Source organism: Thunnus albacares, chromosome 4, assembly GCF_914725855.1.
Source record: "Thunnus albacares chromosome 4, fThuAlb1.1, whole genome shotgun sequence".
NCBI lineage: Eukaryota > Metazoa > Chordata > Actinopteri > Scombriformes > Scombridae > Thunnus > Thunnus albacares.
This window is the reverse complement of record NC_058109.1, coordinates 18,599,922-18,616,610: the sequence shown is the minus strand read 5'-3', so window position 1 is coordinate 18,616,610 and position 16,689 is coordinate 18,599,922. Positions and strand designations below refer to the sequence as shown.

At 37.0% G+C, this 16,689-nt stretch overlaps 2 protein-coding genes across 2 annotated transcripts; both read left to right on the top strand.

Moving 5' to 3' along the window:
* Window positions 1-1,265: 1,265 nt before the first annotated feature.
* LOC122980098 (green-sensitive opsin) lies at window positions 1,266-5,374 on the top strand. The gene is made up of 5 exons (XM_044347806.1): window positions 1,266-1,856; window positions 2,053-2,221; window positions 3,869-4,034; window positions 4,206-4,445; window positions 4,668-5,374. Exons 1-5 carry the CDS (start codon window positions 1,493-1,495, stop codon window positions 4,764-4,766), a joined length of 1,038 nt encoding a protein of 345 aa, XP_044203741.1. The 5' UTR covers window positions 1,266-1,492; the 3' UTR covers window positions 4,767-5,374.
* Window positions 5,375-11,200: 5,826 nt separating this feature from the next.
* Window positions 11,201-16,441, top strand: LOC122980097 (green-sensitive opsin-like). Its single transcript, XM_044347804.1, has 6 exons — window positions 11,201-12,255; window positions 13,350-13,804; window positions 13,931-14,099; window positions 14,791-14,956; window positions 15,404-15,643; window positions 15,845-16,441. The coding sequence occupies exons 2-6, from the start codon at window positions 13,441-13,443 to the stop codon at window positions 15,941-15,943; spliced, it is 1,038 nt and encodes a 345-aa protein (XP_044203739.1). The 5' UTR covers window positions 11,201-12,255; window positions 13,350-13,440; the 3' UTR covers window positions 15,944-16,441.
* Window positions 16,442-16,689: the final 248 nt, after the last annotated feature.

Genomic DNA, 16,689 nt, shown 5'->3' with positions numbered 1-16,689 from the left:
TTTCAATATTCACAATATTTGACATATTTGTATTCACTCTAATAGTGCTGCTATGTATTTAGGATAATGCCATAAAGAGAACAGTTAATGGTATATTCAGTGAGGAATTATTCTGTTTGATGGTTAATGGACAGTATTTATTTATTTATTTTTACTATTTTATTTATTATGTATTATTGTTATTTGTATGTGTTTAATTAGTCAGTGACATGTAGGTGACCATTAGATTGTTACTTTGTTGTGTGAGAAGCCCCTCCCCTCTGCCTTCTTAAGTGCAGTGCTTTTTAGCCGTACCAAGAAACATCATGCTTTTGGCTGTTTATATTGTATATGTTGATATTCTTTGCTCTGAACTGTTGAACTACATCTTTAATACTTCTTTAACAGCACTGAAACTGCACCCATAGCCAGTCTTTTGAGTGGACCAAACGTTATTCCTTAATGTAAGCAGTATTTCATTTCAGTGTTATGTAGATGAAGTACAACTTTATCTTGATGTTATACCACATGAGCTCACCATTCTGACTCAGAGCCTGGCTAAAATCTAGTCATCTTAATACTTTTTTTTTTTTACATTTAAATTATTGTAATTCATGAATGACTGGTTCACAAAATATAAAATGTATTAGCACCATAAAATATATCAGAACATTTGTTTATTTTGATTCTGACTCAATACCTGTGGATCTGTGGAAAAATACTGCTGAGCTCAAACTGCTCTTATCTATCTATCTATCTATCTATCTATCTATCTATCTATCTATCTATCTATCTATCTATCTATCTATCTATCCACCTTCCTATCTATCAGCAGTACTGCAGCTGCAGTGCGGCTTTACTGCGCAAACTAACCAGCTCTCTGAAATCCTATTAAGAAATTGCTTTTTGCACCGAAACTAAATGGATAGCTGACTAATCAAATTATAGGTTTCAGACAGAGTATTCTTTTAATGGTGTTTAAGTAATAAATATATTTTGTTTAATTTTAAGTTCTTTATTCAATTTAAAACACTCTCCTCATGTCTGAAGTGCAGTTCTTTCAAAGCACATCACATACTAAAGTAGATATAAAGATGGATAAACAGGAATTTGTGCTAACAAGCAAAGATTATCTGCTGGTCTGCTGGTGCATTTTTCCATTTTGTCCATTTTCAATATTGGAATAAAACAATAGCAATACAAATGTACCTTACAAAACAACTTGAAGAAAAAATGGACAAGCAATTCGGTTACATTGCTCACTCCAAAGATGAAACACATCCTTAGGAAAAAAAAAAAAACCTCTTCCCTACTTTGGCAACAAGTGATTATACTGTTGCCAAAGATTATAGGCTGATTTCTCATGCAGATCCTCTTTGCTTATCTTCTTGACCCATTGTGTGTCCGCCCTGGAGGGCTATATAACCATAGCTGCAGTATCACCTGTACTTAGCTGCCTCGACAGTACTCCAGGGTTAACCCACTCTGCCAAGCCAAATCCTAACTTGCAAAAATGGAGAACGGCACGGAGGGCAAGAACTTCTATGTTCCCATGAACAACAGGACGGGGCTTGTGAGGAGTCCTTTTCACTATACACAATATTATCTGGCAGATCCATGGTTTTTTAAACTTCTGGCTTTCTACATGTTTTTCCTGATCTGCACTGGCTTCCCCATCAACGCTCTGACTCTGGTGGTCACAGCTCAGAACAAGAAACTGCGGCAACCTCTCAACTTTATCCTGGTCAACCTGGCTGTGGCTGGACTGATCATGGTCACCTTTGGGTTCACAGTTTGCTTTTATAGTTCCCTCATGGGCTATTTCTCCATGGGAACCCTGGGCTGTACTATTGAAGGATTCATGTCTACAATTGGAGGTAAACCTTAAGAAATTGTATGTTTATTTGCCAGTATTACATACATATATGTTATTTATGTCTACTGATTGTCTAGTAAAGTTTCATGACTGACTCACATGAATATACTAGTTGAAGTCAAAGCTGTAAGCTGTTATAACAGATGGCAGGATTTGAAGGTTCTCACCACAACTTCTGTTCTTTTTCTTATCAACAGGTCAAGTTTCTCTCTGGTCTCTTGTGGTTCTAGCTATTGAGAGATACATTGTGGTCTGCAAACCCATGGGTAGTTTCAAATTTACAGCCACCCACGCTTCAGCAGGATGTGCATTCACCTGGATCATGGCTATGTCTTGTGCTGTTCCTCCTCTAGTTGGCTGGTCAAGGTAATGAGCTAATTCCCCCCAAAATGGATAATATGACCATGTCCGCATCATGGACAGCAGCATGGAGAATGGAGAGGTCATGATTTGAACATTCTTTAGAAAAATGTTCTTCCTATTTGGTTTGTGAACATTTTACTCATCAACCTGATCAATCAGATGTGGTGATGAGGTGACACTACTGGAAGGAGACCAGTAGGGCTAGTAACATATGTAAATGGTCACATGATCTGAGAGGTTGTAAACAAACCCAGCGCAACCATTTTATCTACACCACCAAATTAGAAGAAACAATACCCGATGTTTAAGCTTTTACACAAATAGTCCTTTGTAAACATCTGTTAGATTTTGCAGACACCGCCTTCCTAGTTCAAGTTTGACCGACCATACTTTACATCCACATATTAGATAATTATAAGACATAGTCTGGGTGTGTTTACTTATTGCAGATTTTTTTCAAATTAAGTGGTTAAGACAGCTAGTTTAAACTGAAGGTTTGGGTACAACCTGTCTGGTCATGTGACTGCTCGATCTCCCTGCTGGTCTTCTTTTTCTAGTGACACTGCTGCAATCAAGTTAGTGAGCAAAAGTTAACATGGCAGATAAGGATCATGGCCCAAACTATAAGAATAAGATCCAGGTTATAACAAAAACAAAAAGAAGAAATGTAATTTAAAGTTAATTTATGATGATGACTACAGACTTCAAACTTCAAAACTGCATAGCTGAAACAAAACATCTAATTTTATTCATTTAATTAAAACAATATGCAAATGTAAACAAATTGACCAAAACATGAGATTTATCATGTATTAACTTAATATCTCATGCTCCAAAGTATTGGAGAAGTTATAGAGTTGGTTTGTCCAAATCTTAATCCAAATCTTCCTGAAAAAGCTCAATATCTGCATGTTCCAGTAGTGACATGCTTGAAAAATGTGGATACTTCATGGGCATGAAAATGGGTGTGGCTGGGTTCAATAGTGCAGAAATATCTTTCTAAAATCCATTTTAGTCTCTAATTACTGCACTAGAGCAGCCAACCGTTGATGCGTGAAGTACATCTTCATATGATCAAATGACACTGACCTTTAATTTTGTAGTGTCATATTTACCAAAAAAGTCACAAAGTCTTTTCCTGAATCCACCTGAGCACAAACATGTTCATAAATATGTACTGCAAAGGGCCAAAGTTACAACTATACCAAAATATGGTTCATTTGTTCTGATTTTAATCAATACTTCTACTGGAGGAGTATCATTTGCTGCAATCAATGCACCCCACAAATCCTATTGATTATTATACCATTGGAAAAGGGGCAGTTTCAACCCTTTCCTCCTGTCTTCTTGAACAAATATTATAGTAATTCTGGCTCCAGACACCTGAACTTTTTCCAAGTGACATTTGGTGACATTTGGTGACTGTTGGTGCCGCTACCTTCCAGCTTTGAATTATTTGATACTAAAATTCCTCCAATCCTTTGAGAAATCCTAGTATTTTCACTGTGCAGTGGCTTACATGTATAACACGACACATATTTATAGTTCCACTTGACTCTGATGTGCTTGATAATGATAGACACAAAATTACAAAACGTAATGTAAACATATTATATTATGTATCCCACATTGTATGTTTGGTATTCACAGGTACATTCCTGAGGGTATTCAGGTTTCCTGTGGACCCGACTACTACACTCTGGCCCCAGGCTACAACAACGAATCCTTCGTCATGTACATGTTCACCTGCCACTTCTGCGTCCCTGTCTCCACCATCTTCTTCACTTATGGAAACTTAGTGTGCACAGTGAAGGCGGTAAGAGACATTTACTCTAAAATAATGTAATTTTTAAGCATATCAGCACTACACAGTATTTCCAACATACTGTACGTGTCCAAAATATAGATTGATGATTTAATGTGAAGAAAACATTCATCATGCTTGGTGCACAATGCAGACAATAACTGATGATGACCTAATTTTTAGGCTGCAGCACAGCAGCAGGACTCAGTATCTACCCAGAAGGCTGAAAAGGAAGTGACACGTATGTGTGTCCTGATGGTGTTGGGATTCTTGTTGGCCTGGACTCCATACGCCAGCTTTGCTGCATGGATCTTCTTCAATAGGGGAGCTGCATTCTCAGCTACAGCCATGGCTATCCCTGCTTTCTTCTCAAAGAGCTCAGCATTGTTCAACCCAGTCATCTATGTGTTGATGAACAAACAGGTACGGTATTTACCATCTTGGTAACACTTTACTTTAACCTCCTATTTACCATTTTTAAGCACTATATAAACATTTGATGAAATGTTTTTAAGAGTATATGTATACTGCTTATAAATGCTAAAACAGGGGGTTAAAATAAAGTGTTATCCTATTTGTATTGTTTTTGTTCAATGTTTAATGATTGTTCATTTTCTAATTGTACAATGTACTCTGTTTTTTCAGTTCCGTAACTGCATGCTGTCCACTATTGGGATGGGCGGCATGGTGGAGGATGAGACCTCAGTATCAACTAGCAAGACAGAAGTGTCCACTGCATCTTAAATATGGAGACATTTTCATATACCTGGACATTTTACTTTCTTTCCTTTCTTTTTCTCTGTTTCCTAAGCAAAGACGAATCTCAACAACTCTAAAGGATTTTTTCACATGGACCAAAAACATTTGAACACAGTGTTATCAGTTGGTTATATACAGAAGTGACTCCGAGAAATACTGCATGATACTACAAGTCACCTAAAAACCTTTCACACTGTACAGTATGTGGAGAGTGCATCACATGCAAAGCACCAGTTTTCTCTTATGATGACCAGGGCCATTTCTTGTTCATGTTACATAAAGTGGAGCATTATTTCAAGAAGTTCTGCGGTTAAATCACAGGTACCATCATCATGACTTCTCACAACAGTGAAAAGCTTGAATGTGCTGTGATATCTGGCAAGCTATCTGTCCAGTTAGCCCCATTAGTGACAGGATTTAAAAAAAAAAAAATTCAACCATCATCATCTTCATAAAAAATGTACCAGCAATTGTTTTGCTCTGCTTCATAGAATCTTTATTTTGTGAGGGCCAGAATTGATTTTCTTGGCTGATTGTACATATATTTTATAAATACATATGGCATTATAAATGTAGGTAAATAAATGCATGCATCCAAATATGTCTGTTTCATTTAACACACCTGTTATGAAGAATGTATAACTTTACAGTAATTTAAAGTGAAGCTCATCTGCTACTTAATTAGTTTTTTTTAGGCATTTTTGCCTTTTTTTGGTCCCTGACTTGGGCTAATTCTAAGTATGTTGAAGTTAGATTCAGCTTCTTTTATTTATTGAATGGGACAGTGTGCAGTTTGAAACATTAAAGATGCACTGCACCAGAGTTAGCTTGAAGCCCCCCCCCACCACCACCACCCCAAAAAAACAAACAAACAAACAAAAGAAACCCACACAGAACACACCATACAAAATACAAAGCTACACACAGCACATCACAAACACCCACAATGTCAATTAGAAATAATGTAAACAGCGTTGGAAATTAACGGGGGGCAAGGGCAAAAATACCCCAAGAAATCTCAGAATGCCCCTAAAAACCGTGATCAAGGGACAAAAATTGCCCCCAAAATTTCGAAAAAAATAATTTCATATTTTTCATATTTACCAGTTTAGGTGAATATCCTAATTCTACATGATGCCATCATTTTATTTTCATTCAATTCATTTAATTTCAATTTCAACACACAAACACAAACAGCGCTGTTGTTCACACTACGATACCTGACAGGGGTGTTGCACTCCTGCTGCACCTGCAGTGAAGTTCGCTGCCAGGATGGACTGCTACCTCCTTACAAAAACTCTAACTGCTCCACCCGATGAAAGCAACCTAAGTCCCTGGCCGTCACCAACACCGCCACCAGCAAGCAAAATTAAGACGAATAAGACGGCAATGAAAGTTGTGGCTTCAACTATTGAAAAATTGAAAATAGAATGGCTCGGTGTCGAAAAAATGAATTAGACGACTCTCCTCTACTGCAAGGCATGCGGGGCTAACCCACCCAATAATAGCCTGGAACCACGAAAAAGTAATCACGACTTTATTAAAGGCGAACAGGTCAAAAAAGTGTTTGGCTCATCGGCACCAAGCCAGCAAACATAATCGTTTTGCTTATGGTAAGTAATATTAACGCTAACGCTAGTGTCTTTTGACTGGCACATTAGCCAACATAGTGTTAGCAGTTTGGCTAGCTAACATTACGTTAATGTTAACAACTTGCAGTATCTTGCAGACCATTGTTGCAGTTTTACATAGGCTGTTTTATTCTCTTATCTCATATATTCTCGCTTTTTGTACAGATCTGTCACTAAGCCACCTTCGTTTTTTTTTGTTTGTTTTTTTTACACTGAACCAAACAAAACCAGCATAATGCCACCGTGTGTGCTTTTACATAGCATCCCAGCATGATGTGTAACACAATAGCGTCAGCTCCCTGTCCAGCCATGCCAGCTATCCCGAAGCTTCACACAGATGTCCATCTGACTATGACTACCTCCGTAGCCGACTTATTGGCATAGTAACTCTGCCCCCCACTGCGTGTCCATACCTTTTATACAGAACAGCGAGGCGGAATAAAGGCGCAGCATTCCCGCCTTGAACAGGCTGTGTAAAAAGGGCAGCAACTAACATTAATGGGCTCAGTGCACCGAGTGAAATGAGCTTTTATTCCCAAACTAGAACATATTTTTTACTAACCAATGAGGCAGTGCTGGATAATCGAGTCTATTATGTTATTTTCATCATGTTATCGTGGTCAAAACCTCAGCATGGATAAATTTGGAGATGAAATAAAGAATGCTAAAAAAAACTTCAGCTGAAGGTATTTCCAGAAATGCATCAATAAAGAAGGAATATTACATTATTTAGGCTCTTTTGACAGTACTTGTAGCTACTAGTCTGTAATGTAAAACTGTGGCATATAACACATCAGACCCACAATGACAACGGTAGCCTGGCTTTGACTTACCAGAACTTTTGGTAAATTTAATTAGATCAAACCAATTAAATATCGTCATGATCTCAAGATCAGTAAATTGTATTTCTCCAGTACCCCACAGTGATGGAAATGCATTGGCTTTTTGTCCAGAGTTTTTAAAGTTTGTTTGTATAAGGACTGAAGAGGTTTTATGGCTGTTTCTCCAGCCTGCCCCCAACATGTGATGCAATAAGACATGTGGGAAAGAATCATAGCATGCATAAATATCTTGGCTGCGTCCAAAGAGAGACAGTTTCTAATATGTCTAAAATTTGCTAAGTTGTACTTTATGGTTCTAACCGTTTTTTTTAACATGTTTCTTAAAGTTCAAATTTGGATCCATTGTCACACCAAGATATTTAAAATCAGTAACTATGTCAATTTTTTCACCTTTTATGAAAATATCAGCGTTAGGTTAGGTTGTACCATAGTCTTAGAGAAAAACATACCCTTTGTCTTGTTTACGTTATGTGGTATGTGCCTTTTGGATATCAAGGCACCCATTTGTGAAACAGTTTTTTTGCAGCATCCATGAAGTTCATTCATAAAGCCCTGCGATACATGTAAATTTTTCACTCAGGTTGAAACATTTTCAACTTGTGCGAATGCGTATTCGTGTTCATTCGCACTGTCTGTGGCTAATTTGAGCCTATTTGTGTCTTTGCATTGACTTTGCTTGTAATTGCACCATATGTAAAATTTGCTTCATGTTCTGTCTGAACACACTATTAGTCCTTTACTGCTTGTACAAAGTGTAGCTACAAAGAAATACTCATGGTAATTATTGTCCCATGTTCTCTCCTGTTAAGTTGGAGTGAAGATTTGCATGGGCACTATCCTAAAAAATTAAAAAAAGAATTGGGTGGTACATGACAAGACATGCGTGTTGCGGTAATTTGTGACTCTGAGTGTTGAAGGTTTTCTATGTGTGTTAGCCCTGTAAAAAAACAACTTGTAGGGTTTACCCCATCAGAGCTCACCTGAGAGGCTGCAGCTCACCTGTCTGTGCGTCTCTATGCTGCTCAGGCTGGATTTTCAGACGGGATTTTCATAATAAAATAATGCCTGACAGTCACAAACGGATCAGTTGGACAAGCTATGGCTAATTAAGCTTATAAATGATGTTCATGTCTTAAAGACACATATGCAATAATCAGTGGTGGTATGTAACTAAATAGGGGTGGAGCAGCGATTTTAAAAGTGTGGTGGTTCTAGAGGTGGGACATGAGCACGGCAACTCCCCGCCTTCGAGCCCTGTTCCAGTCTCAACATGCCAAATCAAAATGAATGCCAAGCATTTAAACAATTTTTTCTACTACTGTAGTTGTAACCACTGCTTCAGCTTACCATTAAATAATTACTGAGACCATATGAGTGTAACAACTCAGCAGAATTTATTTAGGGTCTGGTAGCAGTTTACTACTTACATCCAGTTATTTGTATGAATTTCTGTACTGGGGCATAGCTATCCTTATTATACATAAGATAATCACAGAGTATCTTTATCCCACTTCCTTACATACCTTATAAACATTAAATTAAAGGAAACTTACACTTCCATTAAATGAAATGGATAGTTATAGATGCAAAACAAATTGAACCCTGCTAACAAATCAGTATCAGTAAAGAGTAATTTCTGAGTCCATGGACTAGTACAACCTAGACTGTCTTCAATTTTTTTTTTTTTTTTAAAAGTGTCTCTTTTAGTAGGAATCCAAAGGGGACCTTTAATTGTCTTTAATTGGGAAATTAAATACCAACAGTTGTCCAGGAGGTTTTGTATCAGCAGGCGTCAGTTCCTCTCACAGGGAAGAAGCTGTCCCTCTTCATCTGAAGTCTTCCTCAAAGCTAACAGGAGAATATCACATAAGCAGGTGATTTGAGGCTAGTGAGTGCAGAGAGTGAGCAACTAGCTCTCACAGGCTAACGGCCACAGCTACAACCATCTGAGCCCTTTTTAAGCTCAATAATAAATAGCAATATTACTGTGGTCTAGCTTTAATACACAATACAAACTACAGCTCATTCTAACTTATATTAAATGCAAAACACACATTACTCCCTAACATAAGGTGTAAAACTATGATGTCTAAAGCAACATATTCCTTTGACATTTAGCTTAAAACAGCATGAACTATGTGAGTTTACATTCTGGACACAGACGTAACTTGTACAAACTTCTCGCCAAAGTCCGCCCAGCATGGTGGCTAATTAGCAATTAGTTTAACTTACGATTAGCGATTAGCATGCTAATAAACATTAATTTGGTCGTTAAGACTTTACCATAAGGCAGGCAACAGATTGCCATAAGACAGACAGATGTTACACGTCTTAAATATGAATGCTCACCTTTGTCTATGACCATTTAAAAAACGACAACAGAAGTGACTTTAAAAACCAAATTTGACACCTGGCTTACATTTAGGATAGCCTATTTTATTTATGTTCAATGATTTTAGCTGAACTGACACATCACATAACAAGACAAAGTTACAAAAGATTCTACACTCTTCATTCTTCAATTCTACATTACTATCTAGTTAAATAGCTGTTTCATACGTCTGATCTGTTATTCTCTAATCTGTTATCACAGCCAGCAGTGAGTAACAGAAGCACTATTTCTGAATGCTCAAACATAACTTTACTATACTTTAACTGTTTACTCTTCCCTGGCCTGCTGGGTTGGTCAAATGCCTGTGATTGGCTAGACAATCACAGGGGGGGTGGAATTATGTTTCTGTGAAAGTGCGGGTGTCATAACACCTGTAACACCCACGGCTGCGACGCCCCTGTAACTAAGTACATTTACTTAAGTACTGTGCTTATGTACAATTTTGAGGTACTTGAACTTTACTTGACTATTTCCTTTTTATGTTACTTTATACTTCTACTCCACTACAATTTAGATGCAAATATTATACTTTTATTCCACTACATTTATCTGACAGCTTTAGCTACTTGTTACTTTGCAGGTTTATATTATTAATACAAAATATAAATGAACTAATAAATTATATTGTATTATTATGAATGAAATGACACAGAATTATATAAAGTGCCTTCACCAGCTGCATCAAAGTGATGTACACATGAATACATCACTAATAATAATCCAGTGACATTATACATATTATTCTGAAATGCATAACGAGTGATTTTACTTTTAGCAATTTAAGTATGTTTTATCTCTGATACTTATGTATTTTTACTTAAGTAAGATTTTAAATGCAGGCCTTTTACTTGTATCAGAGTATTCTTACACTGTGGTATTCTCTAATTTTACATAAGTAAAAGATCTGAGTACTTCTTCCACCGCTGAATAAATCACAGTTTCAGGCTTGGAAAGCTACTTTATACAGTATATTAAAACACTATATACCAGTGTCAGACTTCTCTACCTTTGTTTGAGTAAAATATACCTAAACAAGTAGTATTTAAGTGTAGTTGACCAGAAAAGAAGTCTTATTTATTACCTTTAGTGTTGTTCTTGGGACCTCTGTGGGACAGAGCCTGAAAAGCTGGAAGGCATCACACATGAGTTGAAGGCTGCAACTAACAATTAGGTTATTTTATACTTATACTCCATTACAATTTGAATGCAAATGTACTTTTCACTCCACTACATTTATTTTTTGGTTACTTTGCAGAGTCAGATTCTTAGTACAAAATATAATCAACCAATAAATAATGATTATTATCGTATTTTTATGGATCAACATATTCATAAAGTAGTTAAAATTAGTTCCACCTTTGCCAGCTGCAACCTCAGTGATACTTACACATAAATGCATCAATAATTATAATCCAATAATATATATTTTTCTGAAATGGGCCATTCTGCATAATGAGTACTTTTACTTTTGGTACTTTAAGTATATTTTAATGCTCATACTTTTGTACTTTTACTTAAGTAAGGTTTTGAATGCAAGACTTGTAACAGTATTTTTACACTGTGGTTTTACCACTTTCACGTAGGCAAAAGATGTGAATGCCTCTTTCACCTCTGGCAATAATAAGTCTGCTCTTGATCCAATCATGGAAAAGCATAAAGATGGCATTAAATAGTAAATATTTCTCCCACTAATTTCAAAGATTAATGTTTGGAGCACAACTGTTACTACAACAATCACAAATTAGCTAACATCACCTAACACTTGAAATTAAATATAATATCAAATCATTTTAGTTTTGTCCAGTGAAGTTGTTTTCAATCCTGTGACGTTTGGAACGTTTATACTCTAAATACTAACCGCTTCAGATTCTCCACCTCACTGACTACACCACTGCTGCTGCTGCATACAGCTTAACGTTGAGAGTTGTAAGATCATCAGATGAGTATCCCCCATATCCTGCTCTTTCACTATTTATTATAATGGCACACTTTTTGCAGAAACACACAAACCTGGTAACTCTGCAGAGATCTTACTGTTAACATAAGGCTAAAGTGGCTAGATTGTTTGAGATCGGTAAAAATATTGGTAGGGACAATCCAGCAACACTTTGATATTGGTAGGGACATGTTTTTTTTAATTAACTTTATTAACAGCACATTAATATTACAACACAAATAACTTTACAGGGAGTATTAGAGATAATTAAATCACCTAGCAGTGTTGTCCACAATGTCTTTCAAGAGATGTCCTTTTTGTTTTTAGATACTTTACAGACAGAATCATGGAATATCTGATGCTTAACATCACACAAGTTTTTGTTTGGAAGAAACTGAGGAACTCTATGGAAACACGGAAGGACACTGCTGTGATGACCCCTAGTGTCATCTTGGGATTTGATCTGGTATTAACCTGTATCTCTCCTGATTCTGCAGGTGACCGTTAGTGTGACCTGGAATACTTGAGGGCCCATGGTATTTCCTGGTTATTTAAGTCCGGCTGCAGCAGGCAGTTTTCTCTAAGACACGGCTGCTCCGCTGCTGCTACTCTGCTCTCTAACCCCTCTAACAGCAGGCACCTGCTTTTGGTTATGTTGTTGCCTAAGTTTCTTGTAGGTTTTGCACCTTACAACACACACATACATTCACCACTCCTGCACATCTTACACCACTGATTATACTGTAATCAGTGATTACAGTGACTGATTATACTGTAATTATAGACATTTACACCCCACTCCTTGTTAATCCTCAGTTGAGTCTGTTATTTACTTTGCTAAAGTAAATTCCTTTCATTGTGGCCACTCAAGCCTGGTCATAAAACTGGTTATCCTCTTACAACACACTGCCCGGTAATGACAAGAGTCCATATAATTCATAGTCATATAATGACTTTCAACCCAATTCTTTACCATTTTTTATGAAACAAAATATTAGTACTCACTGTACATGTAGAACTGTTATATATTTTATTTGTTTTCAAATTTGATTAAGAGTTAAAGCGCCCCCGTCAATTTTGGGATAATATATTATCCAAATTATGTTTTATATTATTTTATACTGGTGGTGTCAGCTTTCATAATTGTGGAAACTTTCTTATGTTTTTAAAATAGAGATCAAATGAATCTTTTCTCTTCAATAACATTCACACTACTGTGATGAATAGTAAAGGTGATAATTGAATAATGAGAGAAACACATTAAAACATAACACTAAAACATGTTTTCTTAAAGGTTTGAAAAGACAAATACAAACTCAAGCAAAGGACAAATGAAAGATTAAAGAAAAAAAATTCAAAACATGAACTATACTCTAAATTTAAAGTTGGTTTATTATTAAGCAACTAAAAAGAACGGTTTGAATGTGTAAGAGGTCATCAGTGGTGTTGTATATATGATGATTTACAAAAACAATATATCACTATAATAAAAAGGGAAAATTTCAGTTGGTTAGAATTTGCAAAGACATTTCAATTTTTCTTCAGATAAATTAAAGATTTTCAAACCCTGTTCAAACCACAAATGCTGTGTGACCTATTAAAAAAAAAAAAAAAAAAAAAAAAAAAAAAAAAAGAGAAGGAGAGTTGAGTAGCTCAAACTTCAACCGCACTTCCACACGTTGATGATCATCCGGTGTTAAGATGAATTACCAAGGCTTTAGACGAAAGACTTATTCTCAATCCCCCTGTAATCCCCTTTTTGAACAGTATAAATCTGACGCCACTTGACATCAGCTGCAGAGGGGTACAACATTGCTTTGAGAAAAACTACATCCATCGGTCCTGTCATTCAAAGAAGATGGAGAACGGCACAGAGGGCAAGAACTTCTACATCCCCATGAACAACAGGACGGGGCTTGTGAGGAGTCCTTTTGAGTATCCACAGTACTACCTTGGAGATCCAATCCTGTTCAAACTGCTGGCTGCCTACATGTTTTTCCTGATCTGCACTGGCTTCCCCATCAACGCTCTGACTCTGGTGGTCACAGCTCAGAACAAGAAGCTGCGGCAACCTCTCAACTTTATCCTGGTCAACCTGGCTGTGGCTGGACTGATCATGGTCTGCTTTGGGTTCACCATCACCTTTGTAACTGCCATCAATGGCTACTTCGTTTTCGGACCATTGGGCTGTGCCGTTGAGGGATTCATGGCCACTTTGGGAGGTGTGAACTAGGTTTTAGTTTTGTAACACAACATTTTATTGTCTTTGTCATGGAAATAAATGTTTTCCATATTTTGCAGTTTTGCGAACAACAATCATAACCAGATTTTCTTTAATTTGCTTACAGGTCAAGTTGCTCTCTGGTCTCTGGTGGTTCTGGCTGTTGAGAGATACATTGTTGTCTGCAAACCCATGGGAAGCTTCAAGTTCACTGGAACTCACGCAGGAGTTGGAGTTGCTTTCACCTGGATCATGGCTATGTCTTGTGCTGCCCCTCCACTGGGTGGCTGGTCCAGGTAATTCAAATATATCTTCACCAAACTGAAACTTTGCATGAAACTACACCCCAAATAGGGCAAAAGAAGAAAAAAATCATAACTTCTCAGAAAAAAGAAACAAAATCTCAGACTCAAAATCCTCAGAAATATATATATCTTATAAGTGATTTTTTTAGCAAAACAGATATTGAGGGCTTAATATTTTAACCACAGACAGTAGAAAAACATGGATGTTGCATTGGTGACATCTCTCACTGGTTTCTGCAGCTTTATTTTGTCTGGGCAAGGATGAGCAGGAAGGTCAAACTGACTCTAATAGACTTAGAGCCTTATTGCATCATTCGCACAAACAAACAAGGATCAAGACTTTAATCTTTTATGAAAACAAATACTCTATACTTTGTGAAAGAAGTTTAGACATCTGACTAAAATGCTTTGAATTGGCAAAACTAGTAACTAGTAAAAACTTGTAACCCTAAAAGTTGTAATTCTCAAGATAGTCTTCAAGGCGGAATGAGTTCATAACTGAAACCTAGAACAGTCTGACACAATCTGAATCTCTCATTCTTGCTTCAGTCCTTCTTCTGCACACTCAACGCACTTCTTGAAATGCACAGCAGGTTTCCTTCTCTGCTCTCATTTATTGTACAGTATTGACTGATTGTGTAACAGCTGCTCTCTGCTGACCTGCCTGTATTCTCACACACAGGTACATCCCTGAGGGTCTGCAGTGTTCTTGTGGACCTGACTACTACACTCTGGCCCCAAGCTACAACAACGAGTCATACGTCATGTACATGTTCATCTGCCACTTCTGTGTTCCAGTTGGCACCATCTTCTTTACATATGGAAGCCTTGTGCTGACAGTCAAAGCTGTAAGTCTTATTTTCTAACTGTGCATTACTATAAATAGTATTGTCCTAGTCTATGTAGGGTCGCAGGGCTTTTTTGTTAATCCTCACTTTACCATCCTCATACATATATAAAGTCACCTGTACATTGCCTTTAATAAATACCTCCCACATTGCCCACTTTTGTTATAAGGAGGAGTATTTTTTGCTGTTTTGCTGTGCTTTAAAGTATCTTTAAAGTGCACAAAATCACTAAATAAATATTTATTACAGTTTTGCAAAGTATTACATCAGCTTTCTTTAAAACAGTAAATACTAGATAATCTACTTTTAATTAGATTGCTAATTTAATTGCTAAAGACTTGTAAGTTTGGTGAGAAGATTAAACATTTAAGACATAGACTGCTGTTTCTGATGTTGAGTACACATCTTTCTAACCTCCTTCCTGCTCTTCTCTTCAACACATTTCAGGCAGCAGCTCAGCAGCAGGACTCAGCATCCACCCAGAAAGCTGAGAAAGAGGTGACACGTATGTGCGTCCTGATGGTTATTGGATTCTTGGTGGCCTGGACTCCATATGCCAGCTTTGCTGCATGGATCTTCTTTAACAAGGGAGCTGCATTCTCAGCTACAGCCATGGCTATCCCTGCTTTCTTCTCAAAGAGCTCAGCATTGTTCAACCCAATCATCTATGTGCTGATGAACAAACAGGTCAGTTTGTTGCTGAGCTGTAGCAACTGTCACTGTAGAAACTGATTCTCCTTTAAGGGAACAAAGGATTTCTCTTTCTGATATGTCACCCTTTAAAAAAAGTCTTGAAAAAGTTGAAACTATTAATGATTAATAAATTGATTATTAACCCTTTATAGATCAGATCTCTTATCTAACCTCTGTACCTGTTCTCCTTTTCAGTTCCGTAATTGCATGCTCACCACAGTTGGAATGGGTGGTATGGTTGAGGATGAGACCTCAGTATCAACCAGCAAGACAGAAGTATCCACTGCGTCTTAAGGATAATTTTTTCACTACTCCAGAAATCCTCCCTCCTGATGTCTTCCTGATTCTGAATGGCTGTCTTGAAATGGAAATAAGCAAATGGACACAAGCGAATGATCTTTTTGGCAACAAATGGGAATAAATCAAAGAAAACATGCCAGTGACAGCATTTCAGCATTTCTGTGCAGATTCTTAATTTCTGTATGTCTGTGATTTAAAAAACAAAACAAAACTGGACTCATATAAACCACAGCTTCAACCACAGAGTTATTGTTTGGATCTCTCACGAACAGGATCAAGCAAAACATTGTGAAACACAGCCTGAAGTGTTTTCTTGTCACAAATGATGATAACTGATGCTTGTGATATGTTTGGATGGGTGAGTGGATGAAAATCACCTTTGTATATTTATGACAGGTTAGCATGTTTGTTGGCCTCTGTCATAATATTCTGTATATATTTTATAAACAAAAAAAGTGTAGAAAAGAGTTATTAAATGCATGCATGAAAAGACTTCTTGGTTGTTGTTTTGCATTTTAACATTTCAATTTATGCTTGGTTTCACTTGGAAACTGTAGAATCAATGATTCCTTTCTACTTGCAGCCGGCCTACACATGGGCATGAACCACTGATCTGTATTTAGCAGTATCAGCTACATATAATTCTTAAATAGGTGGCAAAGGACAAAGCGAAGGTGTCGATATTGTAACCCTAGTTCTATAAACACAGGCGGAGCCCTCCACTGGACTCTATGGATAAT